The sequence below is a fragment of the Rhagoletis zephyria genome, unplaced genomic scaffold, assembly GCF_001687245.7.
Source record: "Rhagoletis zephyria isolate East Lansing unplaced genomic scaffold, Rhagoletis_zephyria_1.1 Rzeph_scaffold_01578, whole genome shotgun sequence".
Classification (NCBI taxonomy): Eukaryota; Metazoa; Arthropoda; class Insecta; order Diptera; family Tephritidae; genus Rhagoletis; species Rhagoletis zephyria.
In genome coordinates, this window is record NW_016158662.1 from 87,949 (window position 1) to 111,723 (window position 23,775).

The 23,775-nt window shown below is 35.7% G+C and overlaps 1 protein-coding gene across 1 annotated transcript in view; it reads right to left on the minus strand.

Moving 5' to 3' along the window:
* The window catches only part of LOC108364513 (myosin heavy chain, non-muscle-like), a 103,338-nt gene extending 81,683 nt beyond the window's left edge, over window positions 1-21,655 (minus strand). Inside the window, 4 exon segments of the mRNA XM_017618217.1 lie at window positions 7,053-7,268; window positions 21,382-21,410; window positions 21,413-21,444; window positions 21,446-21,655. Coding sequence (XP_017473706.1) covers window positions 7,053-7,268; window positions 21,382-21,410; window positions 21,413-21,444; window positions 21,446-21,513 — 345 coding nt within the window. The 5' untranslated portion in view covers window positions 21,514-21,655.
* Between the last annotated feature and the right edge of the window lie 2,120 nt (window positions 21,656-23,775).

A 23,775-nucleotide genomic window follows, 5' to 3' on the forward strand; every position in this document is an offset into this window, starting at 1 on the left:
CATGCCCTAAAGTGGCACCAGCCAAGGCAGGTGTTGCATTTAACTGATGTCACATTACGGAATATCCTGGTCTGACATATAGTGCAGATTGTAGGAGGAACCAGGAGTTGTTGGCGGCGGCGTGTGGGTGGTGGTGTGGTTGTGTGTGTTCTGTGGTCTGTAGCCGTTGCGGTGTGGTCTATTGTGTTATGTTGTTGGGCTGTGGTGTTTGTATGGGACTCCTCAGGTGGACTGGGGTTAGCCGTGGAGGCTGCTGGAGCAACAGGGGGCCACAAAAGACGTGGTCCACTGCCGACGTGTCCGTACTTCTGAGCAGACTCTGAGGTGACTCCACCCCTCGCAAGCATTGCACTTGACAGAGGTGGAGTTGTGGTGTAGTCGTCCGTGGCATACACAGCAGGTGTAGGTTTCTGGCCCTGGGTTTGACGCGATGCCAGCCCTGAGTAGGAGAAAACGTAGCGAATGTAGCCCTATGGACGAACAACTTCTGAGATACTTCGCCGACCTAAACGGGGTTAGATCGCCGAAACAACAGCCCTTGGTCGGGTAAAACCCGAGTCATTCCGGTACGTAGAACCGGCTGTCGTGGGAATGGCTAACCTGCTCGTCGAATGTGTCCAATTGCTGCCCGATATGCGCAATTTATGTTATCCACGTCTTCTTTGAAGTTCATCGCGTCCTGTATTCTTTGTTGTATTCGCAGACCTTCTAATGTTAATCTTGTCCTCTCCCTTCTTTCTACGTCTAATATTTTGGTGTTTTCGAAGTCTGCTGCGTGTCCGCTAATAGTTAAGTGTTGGGCTAGTGCTGTTGTTGTCTTTTTGAGCTTTGCGTCAGCTTGGTGTTCGTTGATTCTAACGCCCAGTGCTCGCTTTGTTGTGCCTACGTAAACTTTATTGCAGGTTTCGCCAACCTTTCCTTTGTATTTAATTTCGTAAACAACATTGTGTTGTTGTTCCTTGTTGATTTGGTCTTTGGTTTTGCTGAAGATTGTGCTAAGTGTGTAGTTTGGTTTGTGGGCAAAGGTTATATTTTCGTTTCGAATGTTTTTGTATAATCCGTTAATCCATGTATATATGTGACTCCTGCGAATTTTTTGTGTTCATGTTTATTTACAGCTTCAATGCCCATGCCTGCTGACTTTCGTTTGTTTGTTGTTGTTGCTATAAGCTTGTTTATAATATTATTACATTGTTATTTAATATGTTATTTATCTTTCTGTTGTTTGCATTGCTGAACTCCTGGGCACTCAACCCATGGATTTCTAATATAAGATTGATAGCAGTGTTCCTCTTTTGCGTCCAGGGGTGATTGGAGTGGTAATTAATAATTCTGGACGAAGCTATATCTTTAGTGTACCAGTTTGTTGACAATTTTTTGTCTATGTTGTATATATCCATGTCTAGNAATATGTTATTTATCTTTCTGTTGTTTGCATTGCTGAACTCCTGGGCATTCAACCCGTGGATTTCTAATATGAGATTGATAGCAGTGTTCCTCTTTTGCGTCCAGGGGTGATTGGAGTGGTAATTAATAATTCTGGACGAAGCTATATCTTTAGTGTACCAGTTTGTTGACAATTTTTTGTCTATGTTGTATATATCCATGTCTAGAAAGGCTAATTTTTGTTTCTCTTCAACTTCAGTCGTGAATTGTATTTTCCTATGTTGGGCATTTAAAGTTTTAACTATTTCTTCCACGTCATTTTTAATTGTTTCCATACTGCAATATGTAACATTGTATCTAATGGTTGTGTTTTTTATGTTTCTTTTTCCAAATAAATAAAAACAGACTACCTGAAGAAGGCGAAAAACAACGCCGAAACGCGTAGGAGGAAAAAAGGAAACTTGTTTTTGCTTTTTAAAAACTACCGGCCGGAAGAGCTCCTAAAATAACAAAAAGATAATTCCTNGACTTGTTTTTGCTTTTTTAAAAACTACCGGCCGGAAGAGCTCCTAAAATAACAAAAAGATAATTCCTAAACTTTGTGCAGAATTCGCGAAAACTCAGCAAATTTTCATGAAAATTTTCAACCTTTAAATCAGATTTTTTAGAATTTTTTTGAGTATGCAAATTTGTAGCCCAATCAATTTTATTATATAAAGAGCATGTTTTAAGTAGGTAGGAATTACCGTTGATTTTTGGCAAATTTTTTCACGCAGTCTCTTCCATACAAAAATTTTTTTTCGAAAATACTTAATATGGAAAAAATGCAAAACACCTTCGACAAAAAAAAATCAAAGCGACTTTTGACTAACTCCGAACTTGCATTTTCGTACTAGAATTTAATGCAAAACTGCATACTCAAAAAAATTCTAAAAAATCTGATTAAAAAGTTGAAAATTTTGATAACAATTTGCTGAATTTTCGCGAGTTTTGCACAAAGTTTAGGAATTACATTTTTATGTTTTTTGTTGTTGAACGAACCATATTTTTATACAAAATTGGCGGAAAAATATTAGGATAAAAATTGTTGCATATATTGTGAAAAATTTGCTGTGCCAATACTTTGTTCCGGCAGTGTATGTATTTACGTGGATAACGAACTCATTACGAAAATTCCCATATCTGCGTTTAAATACCCAGTAGATAATTTCAGGAGTTAAAATCCCTTCCGAAAGGCCTTCCTGAGAGTCAAGAGGCCTTCCACTCTACATTCCTTTCTCATTATTTTTTGTATGGAGTGGCACAAATTGAAGGGCTCCTTCTTTCGCTACCCATAGAGGACCTTCCAGAAGGTCTTTTATTGGACGTACTTCAGAAGGCCATTTGGATGAGTTCTTTTAAAGTTAAATGATCCAGAACTTGCAAAACATGTTTCGTTTCCACAAAAATAAAGCGAACACTATTAAATTGGAGAAACAAGTATACTCCTCATGCAAATTCATGAGTGAGCCAAATATCTGAGGAGTTTATAGAGAAGATAATGTAAGTGCCGTTTGTCTTTAAGGGGTAGATAAATTTTAAAACCTACTCGAGAAAATTGCCCTAAATAACGCTNATACTCCTCATGCAAATTCATGAGTGAGCCAAATATCTGAGGAGTTTATAGAGAAGATAATGTAAGTGCCGTTTGTCTTTAACGGGTAGATAAATTTTAAAACCTACTCGAGAAAATTGCCCTAAATAACGCTAGCGCTCTGAGTTTTTAAAATTGGAGTGCCCTTAAAAAATATGACTCCTCAGATCGAGAGCGTACTTTGTTGGCTTTACGAACTCTGTTTTAAGCTCAGCGACTGTTATGTGTAAAAACTTGCATGTTCCGTCGATAGACCTAATCTTCAAATTTTTTAGCAAGTTTTGAGTATATGGTAGAAATGTAGCAGCAGGAAGTCCACCGAAACTCGAAAAATTTTGAAAACGGCCTACGAGAAAAACAAGGTTGGGAACCTCTGATGTAATCCATGTAAAATAATTGTTTTTTATACATTCGATATGCTCTTGCATACATACATATTTATTAGAGATGGGCGCGGGATATCAGGACCACAGAGCGCAAACAAACAATGGCAAACGTTTCGGTATCGTTTGGTCTCGCTCATACAAGGTAACGAAAGACAGCCGATCCAAATCACTCGGAAACATTTTGAGAGCAGTAACTTTACTCTGCTTACAATTGAATACAGAGAAATAGGGAAACAAACGAAACATAAAGTTAGTGGTCACAACATAAAACGAAACCATTCGTTTAGTAGCCCTTAGTATACATACATACATATGTACATACATACATATTGTGCAACCGAAATTTTGCGGAAAATAGCTTTCGTATAGTTCTAAACGGGCTGCTTTTAAATGTCTTTCCAAATTTCCCGCATGTTTTGATAATCTTTTGCTACCACAGTTTCCATTTTTTACATATTTCATTCTTATTGTTTGCCTCAAATAGTTGGCGCAGTATATTATTTTCAGGACGTGGCATTTTGCATTGACATAAACATACACACATACAATACACAGAAACCAACTGAGGCAGTTGAGCCATTCTGCTAACCTCATAGCCCACATTCATTTATTGAGCACTAAAAAAATAATTATTGTGGTTTTGCGTATCGTCTTTTGTTTCAGTTTTGCTCGGGATGAGTATCTTACAGCAATCAAAACCATGCAAGTGAGCAAAATAACAAACAATTCGTTTGATTTGTACTCGGCTGCAATTGAACGTATCGTGTATTGTTAGTGCTCGGGAAAGTATGACAAAAGGAACACAAAACTTTTCGTACCTGATCGTTTTCATACTCTGATCAGGACCCGCGAGACTCACGGTACTGATTTTCAAATGGCCGGAATAGGCGGTAAATGGAAGGTCTTAACAAATTTTGGGGGCGGGATGGGACCGAAATACTTTCCAGACACTCCCGATAAAACCCGCAACCTCCACAAATTCAAAAAGTTTTCCTTAGAAACGTTTTATGAAATAAGCATTTTTTCATGTTTTAACTATTGAGACGAAAATGAACAGCAAAGCAAAAAATTATATAACCTGAAGATGTCAGTGGTGCTATTCTGTAACGAGTTAGCGACGAATTTCGGATCGATATCGCTAATATGCGACAAGTTTTACGAGTTTTCTATTCTATAAACATTTTCTAACGATTTTTATTGCAAAGTTTGGAGTTTTTCTTTTCGATAATTAAACGTTTGTTTAGAGTTTTTTCATAAAAAATGCATCCTTACAGACATCTTAATGAATGCTACATGTATGCACATAAAGTCGATGACCGACGAAGAAGTCAAGTAGCGCCACCGGTCAAATACCTTTGCTGTTCTGTGACTGAGGCAAAGACACTTTTACCCCTTCTAGTTGCTTATTAAAGCGATGCTATTTCCAGAAGCCGCGAGTGGTCACTATAATAGCACATTCACCCGCTTCCCCTAAATAACTAAAAGTACTGTGAAGAGCAGAGGAAAACCAGACTTACTGCATTCAAATGGAAAAATTCTGTTATTCAAACAGCGACTGCGATAAGCCCTGTTTTAAAACCACATCTTCCTTATGAATAATGAGAACGCAACTAAAGGCTATTCATTAACGACCAGAGAAAACAGTAACCGATTAATCGATTTCGCCAATCCAAAAAATTTGGGTAAATGGTGGTCATATCCAAAGCGTAAATGAACATCCGCAATAAGAACCAATTACCAAACACGATAGGCCATCGCTTTGTATATAAAGCGCATGTAATCACCACATAATACCCTCAAATAAACACAAGCTGTAGAAAATGGCATCCAAATCGAAGGGCTACACAGAATACATAATTAACACTACAAGAAATGTTCAAGAAAGCGATTGGCAAAAGCATCACTCAGTACCCTTATGCGCACCAAAACGGCCCGACATCCCGTGAGGAGGAACAATAGGCTTCAGTTTTTGAACCGTCTATCACCCGCCTCTGCAGGGCAGGACAAGTGTAATCTTTCCACTAAGACAATGGGCTATTCACTGTATTTGTATTTGTAATAAGAAATACAAATTTTAGGTTTCCTCAACACCACTTCCAGTAAGAACCAGAAGCGATAGCGTAAACACGAAACTGAGAGTCATATTGAGAGGAAGAAAAAATTATCAGAAAGAGGCCACCAGTAAATCGGGTAAAAACTTGCAACTTACGCCATTGCGACATTATATATATATTGTTGAATATAATCGTCATAAAAAGAAAAAAAATCTACTTTGGAAGTCCATTATTTATTAATACTTTAACTTAATAATTTTATCTTGACCAAATTTTAAATTAGCATTGGTAAATAAAAAAAAAAAATGGTCCGTGTCACAGGGTTTGAACCCATGACCAACAATTTGGTAGTCAAACACACGTCCATTCGGCTACAGCCGCTGTTGAGAAAAAGTGGAAAAATACATATTTCTATTCATTATCAATATTTTTGATTGCGTTTGAAAATGTATAACCATTGCCAGTACATTTCTAATCTTATATCGACAATCATAGGAAAAAGATGTAAACGAAATCTATCGCTACGATATGTTTGCATAACACACTTGTCGCAAACGCAAGCGATTATTGTGGCAAACTGCGACAACGATTATCGGTCGGTAGAAAATGTAGAGAATATGTAGCTCTGAAGATCTTTCATCAATTTTTATTCTTTAAAATTGATTTCAAAGACGTGTGAATTAAACACAGTGTTATATTTCGGACCCTCAGGAACCCGCGGTACAAATGTCGGAATGGAAATGGATGCTGGACTTAAAAATTAAATTTCGGGAAAGGCGGGATCGGGCTTGAATATTTAGTCTCGTGCCCATCTCTAATATGTATGTCTCGAGAACTACCTTAAATTTCTCGTGAAAATGGCGGTACCCGAGATTGTGTCGAGAAATTGATTTCGAAAGTATGGTTAAGCGAACTTTTTTTTCGCGCTATTTCTACAAATGATTGCTGATTAGCAATAATGCCCAGTGGATTGTCACTTTTGTGAAAAGTAGAGTGTATTAAATATAAGTTCTTGATACGACATTGCCTTTTGTATTGCTGATCTTTGTGTTGAATCTGCAGTATTACAGTAATTATAAAAATTGGATAAATTACTTACATAAATTAAGCCGGAGTAATATCTGTCTTTGATGTTGTGCAAAACCGAAGCTTCGTTGAGACACGTAAGCTCTGCCATGTCTTCGACTTTATCAAATTTTGGAGGATTCATCTTTTGTATATCATCACGGAGAACCATCATCCGTTTGCCCGTTTCGGCAAGCTCCACTTCAACTTCATCGCCATGTTCGCGTTTAATGCTCGCAGCAACGAACCCCTGCAAGAAAAGAGTTCAAGAACTTGTCAGTTTGCCTATGGCTACAAGGAACTTNAGTCGAGAAATTGATTTCGAAAGTGTGGTTAAGCGAACTTTTTTTTCGCGCTATTTCTACAAATGATTGCTGATTAGCAATAATGCCCAGTGGATTGTCATTTTTGTGAAAAGTAGAGTGTATTAAATATAAGTTCTTGATACGACATTGCCTTTTGTATTGCTGATCTTTGTGTTGAATCTGCAGTATTGCAGTAATTATAAAAATTGGATAAATTACTTACATAAATTAAGCCGGAGTAATATCTGTCTTTGATGTTGTGCAAAACCGAAGCTTCGTTGAGACACGTAAGCTCTGCCATGTCTTCGACTTTATCAAATTTTGGAGGATTCATCTTTTGTATATCATCACGGAGAACCATCATCCGTTTGCCCGTTTCGGCAAGCTCCACTTCAACTTCATCGCCATGTTCGCGTTTAATGCTCGCAGCAACGAACCCCTGCAAGAAAAGAGTTCAAGAACTTGTCAGTTTGCCTATGGCTACAAGGAACTTGTACATAAATATTTATATATAATCTTAAAAGTGTGCAAAGTAATATTTTCTGTAACTTTAGCTTCAGAGTGTAAACGAAACCATTCCTGCTAACGGCGTATAGAAACTAGAGAGAAACATAGCAAGATCCCATGATTCAATAATACAAGGTAAAAGCATAAACAGTCGGCAGCGTTGATCCGGATTAAGACCGAGTTAATCGGGATCAACGCTGCCGTCTGTTTAAGCTTTTAGATAATTACTGACAGCCGCGGTTTAACACTCCCTTACAAAAGGTTGCATTTACGAAGAATGGAGAAAGGGGAATAATGAAATCCCTTGGTGCGAAAATGGTAGTAGAAAAGTACCCAAAGTAGGCAAATAGTAGTGAAATTCCTTTTGTAAATTCTAATATATTTGCAGGAAATCTGGCATTTTAAACGAAATATTAATATATCTACGTGAATTACGCAATTTATGTGCTATTTAGCTGTATAAAAACTGCCAAGACTCAAAATTAAAACAAAACTACAATGAGATATAAGTAAACATCCAATTTAAAAACAGTTTATGATTTCATCAGTTAAATGTGCTTCATATGCATATACAAATAAAACATATTGCACAAAAGCTTATACTTCTATTTCACACCAAAGCTACACTTTTTCCAAGTAAATTAGCAAAGAAGCAACACGATGCCACTGCTAAGGGAGCGGTGCGAGAGAGACAACGGTCAGTTTATCGAACCTTGTATTATTGAATCATGGCAAGGTCACTCATAATTATCATACTTTTTTAAAGATTCCAAAAGAAACTTTCATTTCGGATTTTTTCTACAGATTTATAAAAATTAAAAGATCAGCTCTATGAATAGTTTTTTATGTGAAAATTCTTATTGATGTTTTTTATGTACACTCAAGTAACGACAACCCCAAATAAGGATAACTTTTTTTCCCCGAGTTATGCAAGAAAACATTACATTAAGTTCAGTCAGAAATTTAATTCAGTAAATTAACTTTTTAATTGAGCTACCGCTTTTTGGTGGTCACACGCGGTCAGCTGCTCGATTAGCTACAGTGATGCAAAAGTTGATACAATCGTACTTTGAAAGTACATTCGGCACAAACACATAATTTTAGGTACATTTTAAACGTGGTCAAATAACTTTTCAAGAAATCAGTTCTTATTTTTATTCACATTTCAACGCATTTTCTGATGTGGGGTAGCTTGTCCAATAGCCTTCCTCCTTTGTGTAGGGGCATTAAATGATACAAATGGTGGTCAAAATAACGTAACTATAGTTTAATACGGCAGAAAGACAGAGGATATTTTTTTAAACGTCAGATCAAAGAGCTCGGAGGAAAGTTATTCACCTTTTCGAAAATATAGCTCTGTCTCGAACTGCTCGAAGGGATTGTTTTCATAGCCTAATATACTTATACAAATTAGGTAAAGTTTATCCGCCAAATTAGGTACAATTTGAAAATTCAATTTTCCATCCCTGATGGAGTAGGAGTTGTACAATAGGACCAGAAACAAACTGCTGATTGCTATTTGTTCAATTAAGATACCTCAAAGTCAAAATCAAACATACCCTAATCGAATAATTAAGAATTTAAATGGTAAATCAAGCTTAAGTAACGCCTTAATCGGGTAAACTTGGCGAATTAATCGATTAGCGGCCTGTCTGAACATACTTTTACCTCAAATCAAACCTGCCAACATCAAATACAAGTGTCAGTACAAGTACTTTATTACTTAAAATATAAGTACAAAGAACAACTACCGAAGATTTTGTAATTAAAATTGGGAAGAACGAGTATAGTATTTGTAGTATATTACTTAAAATATAAGTAAAAAGAACAACTACCGAAGATTTTGTAATTAAAATTGGGAAGAACGAGTATAGTATTTGTAGTATTTTATAAGTATGTACACTGAGGTTGGGATATAATAAAATCAAATAAAACGTGTTCAAAGGTAGTGTATAATGGAAATATTCAAATAAAGCATTTCGCATTTCACGGATGGCGTTTTGAACTTAACGGATGCTTTTTCATAATTAATATAAACCAAAAAAGTGGAATTTGAACCCTGATCCGCAGGAAATAATAAATTGAGGTAAGCATCTTTGCGCACTCAGCTACAGCCAGACATTCTGGTAGAGCATATTATAATGATACTGTATTAGTAATTTCTACTCTCAAAAATTTCACTTGGAAATGGAACCTTAACTTTGTATGCCAGTTTTGAAAATTATATTTTTTCATTCGCCTAATAAAACTTACAAACATGATACAAAAAAGAAGGTAGTTTCATTTAATGGCATTCGTTGTTGTTGTTAACCATTTGACTTTTAATAAAATTATGAAGTTTCATCAAATTCATGCTACCTGATCATTAGAAGAAATATTTTTTTTTTTAAGCAGAAGATTTTATCAGTACATTCAAAGATGTGGAATATGTTGAATTAGAAAATTATGCCGGCTACATGATTTCGAAAATGGGGTTGACGACTAGGTTTCAGAAAGCATGAAGAAAGTGTATACTTACATATCGTCGCTTAAAGTACAAAACCGCACAAGCTCTTGGCTCAAGCCTTATCCATTTGTCCTGAAATGCGATTTCTTTGTAAAAAAAAAGAACCATTTTGAAATATGAGTGTTTTTACTCTCTACAAAATAATTTATGCAACCTCACATACGCAGTTGTGCATTTTGTTGATAACACGGTTTTGTACTTCAAACGACGATCTGTTAGTTGTTTATCGGAGGGCGGTCTGTAGGGACAGGATATCGAACAGAAAGTATCGATATGGTACTCATTTAAAGTATCGCTTAAAAATATCGGGTACCCATTGATATCGGAATAAAAAGACTCGATATTCCAAATATCGATACCAAAATCCAAAAAATTTATATGAATAAAGGTCTCGTATATAGGCCGCTGTGGTGTGATGATTAGAAGTGCTCAAAACTTGAAAATGAAAAACAGCTTCCCATTAAAACAAAATCGCCGCTCAAAGTCGACATAAAACTGTAGGGACCCCTTTTGTGCCACAACATTAATAGCCCGAACACAATGAAAACGACGAGCTATGGACCATAGCTGTCAAATTATTTTAACACGTACTCCTTATGTAATTATTTTGGCGCCGACCGGGCAACGCGACGACTGTGGTTGTGGCCAGATTAGATCTATTTCTATTTTTCCAGCGACAGATTAGGTTCTTCCTCTTTTTTTATGTCAAACTCGTACAAATTCGTGATGTCGCCGACGCATTTAAAAAAATCATGTCGCCATCGACAAAGCGTTTAGACAATGAAGATAACAAATTGGAAGCTGTGGCCCGTAGCTCGTCGTTTTTAATGTGTTCAGAACTTAAGGCGCACTTTACAAATCGGAGGAGAATCTCGGTCAAACACTAACATATTGTGTAACAACACGTAGAGATTGAGGTGTTGTCTTAAAACACCGAAGTCGCGGGTTCAAATTCCACCACATGCAATCCTAACTATATTACACATTTCTGCTCTTAAAAGCCCAATTTATATCGGGAAGAATTGTTAATAACATTATCCTTGTAATGTGAGTGTTGCGAAGACATTAATAGTAATACGAGCGTTGTTATAAAATTAAGGTTAAGTGAAAAAACCGCGTGTCTTTTCTTTAAAAATTCAGAATTCAAGAGAGTTTATTACAAAAAATACAATTCTCAGTTGTCATTACAGGGTTTCAAAAGGTAAAACAATTCAATGTTCAGTACAATATTACAGGGCTGCAAAAGTTAGTAGGAAAGTAAAAGACTATGCAATAATATTGAACAGTGAGTTTATTACATTCGATACGATACTAGGGTTCTGGTACTCGATTCCAAAAAATATCATTTTAAAACTATCGAGTAGGAAATATCGGTATTTAATGCCAAAAGTATCGGTATGGTATCGTATCGTATCGAAATTCGTGTCCCTAGCGGTCTGTTAAAGTCGACTTCAGGTGTTTTGCATAAATTAAAATTTTGTTAAATTCAATGATGAGCGCTAATCAGAAAGCCTAATTTTTTGCAAAATCTTATGAGAAGTTTAAAAGCAAATTTGAACCAAAATATAAAAAGGTTTTATTTGGGAAGAACAGTCTTTAGAATTCGATTTTTAAATCGCAAGATTGCATTCAAAATATGCAAACAAAAAAATAACAGAATGCGCTCGTGGTTTTTATTACAAAATGAAAACAACAATTGCGATGGAGTCTCCTTTAACAGTTTACATTTTAAATATTTTGAATAAAAAAAGGTGCGAACCACGTAAGTAAAAAAAAGTGATAATGGTTTTTGATTTGAAATATTATTACATTGGTATAAATATGGGAAAGAAAATACTCCGATTTATTGTTTTAATATTATCAAAGTGGCAAGGCCGTTGATTATACTCACAATTTATGAAACTTCAAAAAATTTTATTATCCGTCAAAAGTTGTTTACTGAAACTACCAAGGCGAATTAATATAGGGTGATAGCAGGAGTACAAAAACAAAAAATTACATGTATTTTGTTTTTACTTTGGCGGCATAAACTGTCAAAATCTGTAAGAGTGTGTGTAGAAATTCAAACAAAATTTTTCAATTTGATATCAGAAGCCGTGCGCCGAAACACATACACAAAATCAGATGAGCTAGTAACCCCACCTTATATTAATTCGCCTTGGAGACTGCCTTCTTTTTTGTATCATGCTTATAAATAAGACGATCGTTTATTTTATCTCTTGCACTTCTATTAATATTGGTTATGGGCCCAGAACTGGGTCCATTATAAAATAAACGTGGTCTCGAAAATTTGATTGAATTTTTTAAATCAAAGATCTTATCGTTGGTGGATAAAAATGGCAAGCATGTTATCGCAGATAGAAAAATTAAATGGCGAGAATTTTTCAGTTTGGTCAGTCCAAGTCTAATGGTGACTTTGGATTAATGGCACGTGATTGAGACACCATGTAGCAGCACAGCAAAAACGCACAGTGCTGCAGCTCCATATAAAATGTGGGCAAAAATACAGTTATGGACGGATTTAAATGAAAACTTGTTTCCTAGTAAACTTGAAGACGCTGAATTCAATAATGCACTTTTTTGATACCTTTCATTCTTTTTTAGTAAATGCAGTTTGAAGTTCAAAATTTGGACTCTTGTTGCATTTACACCCCACGACAAAAGATAGCACATCAATATTTTTACCAGTTTTAACAATTTATTTTTTTGCTTTTTTAAGGTTCATTATTTTTATATAAAAGTATAGCTCTTTGTCTAACAAATACCACATAAATCTAAATTTCAGACTTTGTACAAAAATTATAAAAATTCCACAAACTTTTCATACCAATTCCAAGAATAGCTGACGGTACACAAAGCAGTTTTTTATATGAAAAGAAGTGCATAACACCGTCAGAAAAAAAAGTATCAAAATCATCCCGATTTTTAGCAATCTCAAACTTGCACTTTATTATACTAGAATTTGATAAGCTACAAAACTGGATACCAAAAATTATTTTAGAAATTAAAATTAAAATTCTTGGAATTGGGATGAAAAATTTGTGGAATTTTTATAATTTTTGTACAAAGTCTGAAATTTAGATGTACAGTTACGATCACTGAAATAGTAGTGCGTACTAGCGAAATGCATTGTGCCCTTAATTTCGCATATTACACGATATTGGTATCGATTTTATTTTAAATTATCATCTCTAGTGTATGATTTAACTTTATACAAATTTCAAGCCGTTCAACAGCTACGGTTTAATTAGCTACGATTTAATTTAGACAGAAACGTATTTTTGTAATTTTTAGTGGGACTAAGTCAGCATTGCACTCACAAAAAACGTGAAATTATTAAAACCCTTATTAAAAATTTAAAAAGGTGGAGAAAATCGTTGAGTGTTTAGCCACCATGATTATAAATGCGTTAACGTATCAAAATAAACCTAAAAAAAGGTTTGGTAAGCAGAAATTATCAACGACTACCATACGACAAATTATTAAATATTCGAAGACTCGTCCTACAATGTTAGCTGTAGAAACTTTTGATAACCTAAAGTTACCATGTAGTGTTCATACAGTAAGCAGACGGCACCGATAACACAAGCTTTATGCTATAAGTCCACGGAAGGTCCCGCTTTTGATAAAAATCATGTAGTACGCAGACTAGATTTTGCGAAAAAATACCTGGATTGGTCTATTCGGAAGTAGAGCAATTTTTTTTTAACGGATGAGTAAAAAATTGTTTTATGCAGTGGTAAAGGCTCTCGGCAACTCGTAAGATACCCCTCAAATATAATATATCATCCAAGGTACACTGCAAAGACGTTGAAGTATGGAGGAGGTGGTGAGGCCAATATATTGGATATAAAAACTATCATGGTCCATAATTAGTACGTACAAATAATGAAGGATGGTATGCTTCCATTCGCCGAAGGGGAAATGCCACTCAAATGGGTACTACAGCAGGATAACGACCCGAAACATACAAGATGCCAAAATTGTCATTTCTGGACAACGGAATTGAGGTCATGGAGTGGCCAGCTCAATCTCCTGATCTCAATCCTATATGAAACCTTTGGACCGACCTTAAGAAAGCCGTATGGGATGTAAAACCAAAAACTAAGCCCGAACTATGGGCTGCAGTTCTCCGCGCCTGTCAGTCAATAACACAGGAGAGAGAAATCGTTGTGCACCAGTCATTAAAAACAACGGTCATGCTACTAAATACTAAATAACTGTGCTAAATTTTAGTATTAAGTATTAGTATTTTTATATACTACTATTTTTCTGCTCGTAGTAGTTCGCATAACACATCTTACGACCCTACATTTAGTTACGAAATTGTCCTTCAGTTTTTCAATAAAATGAATGCAACTATTATTTTGGTTTTCTAGTAATTTCAAAAAATGTTAACCGTAAGTGCACACTACTATTTTAGTGCTCGCAGCTGTACATACATATATGGTATTTATTAGATAAAGAGCTATACTTTTATATAAAAACTAGCGGACCTGGCGAGCTTCGTCCCGCCCAAGACCCTATTTTTATTTAAACATTTTGGGCCAACGTTTTTACCAGCAATTCACGTTCACGATTTCCAATGACACATTTATCTGCTCTGATTATGGAACTTTTGACGTCAGAAGGCATATCTTCCAGTGATATTCCATTTCATTGCAGCTGTGTATAACTGTCGGCCCTGAATTCGTCCCGCATGAATTCGCGGTGAATGTACGCAAAGCTGCTCAGTAACTTGGACTTATTCCTAAGGAGTCAATTCCATGGATTGTTGCCAAACCTTGTGAATTGCGACTGCCTGAGCCAATGTGTCATCTTCCGATCAGCGGCATAATTGTTTTCAAACACTGAAAGTTCCATGTCGAAAATACCTCCGCCCCCCTTTTCTGGCAACACAGAAAGGAGAATTCTACTTAGTCAGGGTTATAATCCCTAAGCGCGGCCGAAGGCCCCCTACGCAGAAAGAAGTTCTGCGCAAAAATACTTCCGGCCCCCTTTTCCGGAAAACCAGAAGGGAGAGTTCTACTTAGTAATGGTTATAAGCCCCAAGCGCGGCCGAAGGCCGCCTATGCAGGAAGACGTTCTGCATAAAAATACTTCCGCCCCCTTTTCTGGCAGCACAGAAAGGAGAATTCTACTTAGTAAGGGTTATAATCCCTAAGCGCGGCCAAGGGCCGCCTACGCAAAAAGAAGTTCTGCACAAAAATACTTCTGCCCCTCTTTTCTGGCAACACAGAATGGAGAATTCTAGTTAGTAAGGGTTATAATCCCTAATCGCGGCCGAAGACCGCCTACGCAGAAATAAGTTCGTTTTCAAGTATGCACTATTTCGGTTTTGTCATATGCATTATTTCGGTTTTGAGTCGAAACTGTGCTTATATGCATTACTTCGTTTTTCTTATAATAATAATAATCCCAACGGTTGTTACCCTTCATTCCTGCCCATCCGCACGAGGGGCGCAGTCCGCATGACGTACGGAACCAATATTTTCAATTTTTTGCGCCGAGTCACGATAGGCAGGAGTTTGTTAAGTGTCGAGATCTAAAACTGTAGTATCGCTTTCTTAATGTTGAAAAGCGAATCAGATATATCAAATGCGCTGGAATGAAAGTTAAAATCCTAGCATTAGCAACTGGGTGGCTCGTGTAATTCAAAATTAGTTTTACAAGTTTTCAAAAATAGGGGATAAAAGTGTCTTGATACACGGGAGGGAAAATTAAGGCTAACTTCACCCAGAAGAAGCGGACTTGAAATTGAGCGTGTCAGTAATTTAACCATAAAAATTTTACCAAGTATTTCCCTGCGACTGACAAGTGTAGGAAGATTAATAAGTTTTAATCGGCTAGTATAAGGTGGCAGGTTATATTGAGAATCCCAACGGAAATTTCTTAAAGCAAAAAGTAGGTATTGTTTTTGAATTGATTGTATCTTGTCTGAGTAAATTTGATACCTTGGATTCGAATCGGTCTAACTAATGTTGTAAACAGGGTTTTAGTGGCATAAGGGTCACTAAATTCTTTTGACCATCGTTTCACAAATGCAAGTACACCTTTAGCCTTGTTGACTGTCACATTAATGTTAAGATTGATTATATGCATTACTTCGGTTTTGAGTCGAAACTGTGCATGTATGCATTACTTCGTTTTTTTCATATCCATTATTTCGGTTTTCAAACGAAAGTGTGCATATGCATAATTTCGGCATTTCTAATATGCATTATTTCGGTTTTCAACCGAAACTGTGCAGATATGAGCCATTCCTTTTTACATCGGACGGATCTCGTAAAAAAAAATTATGTCGTGTCTCCGATTCGCTTACATTTTTTTGTGGGTTCTATACATGAAATAAGCTAACACGTGTTCGAGGAATTTTTTTTCTTCTGAGATATGATCTGTCAAAGTTCGCATTTTGTCCTTATTCTGACTAATCATGTACTTCTTCAAATCGTTATATCTCGGGTTCTGCTGATCGTAGAGACTTTATCTTAACGTAATTTTAAAGCTAAGAAACAGCTATGAACAGTTTGAAGTTAATTTGCATAGTGAAGGCCATTAAATTAGGGATTTAAAATTATACCATCGTAATCCTTGTTTATTTCTCTATAAAAAACGTAGTTCAAAAAAATGGGCGTTTTTCAAGAACTATTTTTAAAATATTTTGCTTTATGACGATATCGTTTATTTTGTGAGAATCAACATTTTTTTTTTTTTCGAAAACTTATATTAAGATATATTTGGCAAGGTATTAAACATCGGGTTTTTTCACCTGCAGTTTTACGCCAACTCCGAACGTCGATTGTATTTTTATGAGAAGCTGTTTTTCATGGCAGAAATACACTCGGAGGTTTGCCATTGCCTGCCGAGTGACGACCGCTGTTAAGAAAATACCTTTTTTCTATATTCTTTTTCGATGTTGCTTTGACCAGGGCTCGAACCCAGGCGCAGCGGGGTGGAAGCGCGCATTGCTTACCACTACACACAGCGGTGTATGTTTATTTAATGAAAAAAGTGAAAACTGCTTAAGAAGTTGAAGAAGAAATTGTTGGAATTTTTACTCGCAACGCAGTAATTTTCAGATCCTCAGTTTAGGAATTTTTTCCTAGCAAGGGCCTATTAAGTAATACGGACTTGAGTTACAAGTTATATCCAGATTTAAAATTAGCTATAAATATTTTATTTTGAAATAACAGGTTGCAGCAATAGCTTCTGTAATAAAACACAAACTTTGTTTCGTTTTTTTTATTTCGATAATGGATTCGAAGGTTTTCTCCGCTTGTTTGAATTTGAATTCATTAAAAGCACGAAAAATCCACCTAATAATAATAGATTGGCGCTTACACATATGTTAGTGTTTCGCCGAACTTGGTAAACTGCCATATTAAACATAGTAAACTGCCCATATTAGCATGCAGATGTTTTTTAACCATTGTGAATTACAGGTACCAATACAACGGGTAAGGAATACATCTAGAATATGGGCGCTCGTTTTCGAGAAAATATATGTCCGATTACCTGCTAGGTACTGGAACTGTGGAAAATTAGTATTCACAATGGTTAAGAAATATCTGCATGCTGATACGGGCAGTTTACTGCGTATTCCCCAAAAGTTCGGAACTACTTATTTAGAATAAAGAAGCTTGTTTTCGAGAAGCAATAAATTTGAAGTAATGAGTTCTTCAAGTTTTCCAAAACGTCCACTATTGCTTATATAGAAAACGTAAGAACGTAACGGCCTTATCCACATTTTTAAGGGAAAAATATCAAGTTTCGGAAGTCATATTTGCAAGGACTGCGATCTATGGGTGAAAGAGTTGAAGCTAATATTGTGGAAGCTATAAGGACGGCAGATTCCGAAAAAAAGAAAACTGTCTTAGAACGTTTGAGTCATGCAATGCTGCAATATTATCCGAAGAAGCTTTAAGCGCCTATATTGATTTAGATCTTACAAAAGCACAGTAGCTGTACCTGAGGAACCTAACGAATGAAAGGAAATGTTTTCTGCTGCCGTCATATTACAAAATACAGAGATGTAAATAAATATGCTGCCACCTGATTCATCGATGGAAATAACCAACTCTTCGAATAACTCTTTTTTCGAATACCACTTGGTCTGCTGAAATAACTGGAGTTGATGAAGTGCTTATACACAGACTGTATATCATTCTACAAACTTTATCTTCGGGTGTTATGACTGATGCTGAAAAGTTTGGCGTTTATGCATTAGAAACAGCAAGAATATATGTCAAGAAGTACAACTGGTATTATATGACATCCTCGGTGCCTAAGCTATTGATCCATGGAGAGAGTGTTATAAAACATTTTGCTGTATTACCAATCGGACAACTTTTAGAACACGCACAAGAGTCCCGCAACAAAACTACATGAAATTTAGACTACATCACGCAAGAAAACACTCATGATTGGCGACAAACGAAGATATCTTCCGTACATTATTGTATACATTAGATCCATATATAACAAGCATTCGTAAGCCATACGCAAGAATCACCAAAGAAGCCTGTCGAAAATAAGTGAATTCATTCGAGATTGTGAAGCTATTGAAACCGCAAATAAATTAAGTATTTTGATAAATGTATTTTTAATACGTAAACATATACTATTTTTAATCAATAATTTTTAGAAAACGATACGCTTTTTTCAAAGCTCAATTTGGTATACTATTGAAAATTTGTTTTATTAGCGTGTTTTTATATACTTTTCTTATGGCAATAAAGGGTAATCTGGGTTTAATACCAATAGTAAAATATCTTCTTTCCATTTAACCAGAAAGTGTACTTGTTATGATTTCCATGTCAACATATGGGTCTATATCTCGGGAACCAAATGAGATACAAAAATTAAAAATGCGTGGTTTAAATTTAAATGGTTTACGACTATCTACACACAAATTCATGATCGTAATATTGCCCAAAGTGCGCCGTGCTTATTCATCGCAAAGTTAATTTCGCTGAATCCTGGTTACTTTTCTACGGATGCCTTGGGTTCCGCGGAACCCACTTTAAGAAGCACTGTTCTGCGCCATGGCTACTTCGGACTTTTTCTGTCTAAACCCTGGAGTACGGGAACAGGCTAAATGTGAATAAAAAAAAGTACACAAACAAATGTCAAATTAAGCTCTGAGTTTCTTAAACACCCCAATGAGAGCACTTGACAGTGGTTCATAAACTCAAAACGTTAATCGACGCTGGCGCGTCTGGAAACGCCGGCGCTACTGCCCATAAGGTAGATTCCAAAGAGGCATGAGGCTACTAATCTTATCATGTCATCTCGTCCAGCGTTAGGCATTCACCATCGCCAATTCAGATTATAATTATATTTAGTTAATTCATTGAACTAGTTTTAAAATTAAATTACGATGGGCGAACAGAAGAAGGTCTGAGGTCTATACATACACACACACATGGCTCTGTATGTTCTCTACACCCTGCAGGAAATGTATCTAACTATAAGCTAACTTTAAGTTGATTAGGAAGGAGCTAAAAGTCACTTATTATCTGTATATTTTCTTTGACGAAAGATAACTATATTTCCATGGCGATGGCCGCGAAATAGTCAAGGGTGGTTTACCTCTGCATTAGATGTAACTAATTTGTAACTAACTACTTTTGGACATAAAATATCAACAGGAAAAACAAAATATTTTTTTTTTATTTAATTTTTTTTTTTTTTATTTNACTTGATCACATTTCATATTTGTTTTCATATTCTGCTGTAGGTGGTCCCATATTCGAACTCCGTCAGACATACCTTCAAAATGATAATATAAAATTACGATCTTCCTTTTACTTGTCCTCAACGCGTTTGTCCAAACGCCTTTAAAGAAAACAATCTCCTTCATTACTCCTGCATTACTTGTCAACTAGTTTCAAGCTAGCTTGTTGTAGCTAACTACAAGTTATATATTTTATAGAAATCCCGCAATAAAGCTAACTACAACTGGGTTATTTTTTACCAATTGATAATTTTTTTCTGCAGGACAGATCTGTATGTACTATTTAAATTTAAAGAAATAAAAAATTGGCAAAGTTAAATTATTGGGATAATTTATGTCGCTATCAATAAATTTTTGCAATAATCTTATCAACCGTTATGTTAAATTACGGAGTTCTTACGATTTTTTGCGGATTACATATTGAAAACAAGGTTGTTGGTCTACTTTTTTCCACAAGTTTAACCCATCAACTCGAACCAGAACGGGTCTTTTTGACCCACTGTTTAAAAAAATGGCTTATAGATGGTTAAAATTCCACTAAAAATTAAGCGTCAAATTTTTCTAAGGAGAACCGAATGTAATGAAAAATAATACTAATTTTTACCAAAAAGGGTGAACTTTTACCCTTTGTAGAAAACGTTGCGATGCGAGGGAGCAAAACCTTCCTGGGGTTTGACCACCATTAAGGAATGCTAACGTAATTTTCACACAGCCACCTAGTTCTTGTATACGTATGTGGGACCCCAGAATAAAATAACATACGAATGTAAAAATTTAGCAAAAAAAGTGTTTGCTCTTTATTTAAAGTCTGTTTAAAATAAAAAAAAATACTCAGGAAAATCAACTTGTCTTTGTTTTATCTCTAATAATTGAGGAGTTAGATGGAATGAGTTACGATGAACAGAAGCTGCTTCGGTTAAAACTGCTTTCTGAGATATTGGAGTTAAAGTTGTTGATGTGTTATAACTTTCTTGTTGTTGTAGTATTGAAAAGAGTTGTCTACTGCGGACAAAAATCGTTAGATTACTAGTATTCGACCCTAATTTAACTGTAATAAACGCTTTCGATCGAAAAATATGTTACCTATGTTTTTTCCGAGTTACGCTATTTTTGGAAAAATAAAGGAGATCATATTCTTGTCCAGTGGCCCAAATTATGCAAAAAAAAACTCCTTTAAAAAAGTAATTTTCATTTCGTAAAATTGTGTTTTTAAACGAGTAGTATTTAGTTCCTTCAAACGATGTATTTCAATGTACATACATCATGAAAATTTTGTACAAAATTCCTTAGGCGCCGAACGCCGGAGGAATGACAAAAATCGGCTATGTATGTATGTAGATGTTGAAATTTTTAAATAGTTGGCAACCCTCTTCAAAATTATTCGTTCTGGTTAAGTGTTCATATAAATGCCCTTCATTCCCTGAATGCGTTGCAATATTTTACTCGATATATAATTAAGTCACTAAAATTTTAAGCGGGTGGCAACCCTATTAAAAAGTTTTTATGATTTTGCTCAACCGTTGAAGCTGTCCTTCAAAATGGTGTTTCAATCATTCAGTTTGATGGAAACCCCTTGTTTTTAAAAAAGAACTAAACTTGACCAACGCGACTATTTTGCGCATGTACGTGAGCTTCTCCCCTTCAAAATGAGATATCATTCATCAAATTTTATAAAATATTAATGGAGATGTCATTTGGTAACAGAAAAATACCTTTTAGAAATAAGTATATAGAAGATATCTGTTGCTTAACTATTGCTACAGTACATACTAATAGACTTTTGAATATTGATACAATACATACCTGGTTCTCATGAGGCACCCACACAAGACGTTTCTGTGTCCACTCGGCCTGCGTTGCCGGATCATTAAATTGGCTCCGTTCGACGGAAAGATATTTTAACTCGGGATCGTTGCGATCGATTTCTTCAGACATTTTTTATTTTATTTTCTAAGTTATTTCCGTTTTATTAATTTATACTTCGGCACTTTTTGGTAAATTAATTTCTATACCGATTATTCACTTAAAAAAATAATAAAATGTTTTAACCTATAAGTAAAATGAAAAAATAAATGTAAGTTCATGGTGAACTTTGCATGTACACACATACATATTAGATATTCTAAGAACTTCGATAAACATGTGCTTTCTTGAGAGCCAACTAACGAAATATAAAAAGAAAAGTATGTGCATATGTACACTCATATTGACTACTGTAACTGCTGTTACAACAACAAGAAAAGCCGCTCCTACCCCTTAAAAGATAAATTCTAAAGCAGTCATGCCCAGCGCCCGGCACTTGCATATGGAATTCTGCCAGCGCAGGGCACTTGCTTATGGAGATCTGCCAACGTTGGGCAGGACTGTTCTAAAGCTTTTTTGACCGATCAGAGGACGATTGCGTGAAGTAAAATGTACTTAAACCCTAACAGTAATAAAGTACAGAAATTTTCCAAATTAACTGGATATAAAAAATACACCTGCTTACTTTACATTAATATATTTGATTTTTGAAGTGAAACTTCTTTAGCGTTGCACAGTGGCCAATTTTTCGAAAAAGCTGGACAAAAGTCGAAGCATGGTACAATTGTAATCAAACCTTGTCTATAAGTCTTTATTTTTGTTGCTGGTTTTAAATTTCACCACATAATTTCGAAATTCAAAACGGCGGATCCATAATGGCTGCTGTGTACGTTTAAAATAACGTAAACGTATAGTACGTCGAAACTAAGGTAGTTAAGTATAAAAGGTCATGTTTTCTGCTTTTTTGTTATATAATGTGATGTAGCGGTTAGCAATATACGCTATCATTCCGCAGGGCGTGGGTTCAAGCCCAGTTTCCGACCAACATCAAAAAATAAGAAACAAACAAGTTTTTTGTAATAAAGTCGCCCTTTGGCAGGCAAGGGCAAACCCCGAGTGTATTCAGCCACGAAGAACAGATGCTCATAAAAAGAAAATCCCCGTTCGGATTCGGCATAAAACTGTTGGTCCCCCACTTTGGTCTTAATGTTTGTTTCTAAAAATCTTGATGTTCAAATTTACACGGGAACTGCGGGATTTTGAATGAATCAATAAACAAGACATACAGGAATATATTTTTAAGATAACAATTTTATACACCGTCAGACTCGCAGTCATCTGAAGTATCCAAGCTCGTATCTATATTTTCTGATGGCAATTCCGCATTCGCATTTAGAACAGTTGATAATAATTTAATGGCATCTGACGACAGTTTATGATTTTGTTTTAGTGGGTTTAAACGTAAACTTGAAATGACAGGGTCCGAGGATACAGCAGCCGATATTTTTTAATATCCTTATTCCTTGGCTCTTGGGCTTGGGCCAATTGGCAGGGGTGCCCATTCAATAATGAGAGGCCCATGGATGAGCACTCTAATATAGTAGCACTTTCTGACATCATTTGAATTCTAAGAACATCCAATCTTTAAAGCATCAAAATCATGACACAAATAATTTTTTACATAATTTAAATCTTTTAAACATAAAAAAATTAAGAATCGCGTATAAAAACTGATGGCCAAACTACAGTGGCGGCTTGTGGCAGGTGGTTTTAACCAAGGTGGATGGGAGAAACTTCAATATATATGAAAAAGAAAATTAGACCGCCCATCTCGACCACTCTCGTAACTATTTTCCTAATCCATCATAATGAGTAAACAAAAAAATCAATCCGTGAATATCTATGTCTTACGTCAGTTTTTAGATGGCGTGACAATGAAAAAACATGTTTTACATACTCTAGGTTAGGGATGGGCGGCAGAACAGCTCGCGCGCAGCAGCGTGGGCAAGCAGGTGCTTGATGCGGGGTAAAAATTTAAAACCGAAAGGTTAAGCAATAGTCGTGTACGTGTATTAACCCATTTTATGCAATGTATATTGCCAAAGGCTATTATATTCACCTCTTTGTTTATAGAGGAACAATTTCTAACTATATTTGTAGTATATTTATTAAAAATAATTCAACATCATGAAATGCCGACCAATTTAATTTAAATTGATTATACATATGTAAAAAATAGTATGTGCTAATTCATACTGGCGAACAATAACGTGTTAACGATCTTGCTTGCGCATGTGTTCGTAAATAAGAAAGCAGAGCGCTGCTACTAGGCTCAGTCGGTAGAAAACCGTCATATAAAAAGGTTGTTTTGCGAAGGATTGTTCTTTTTTAACC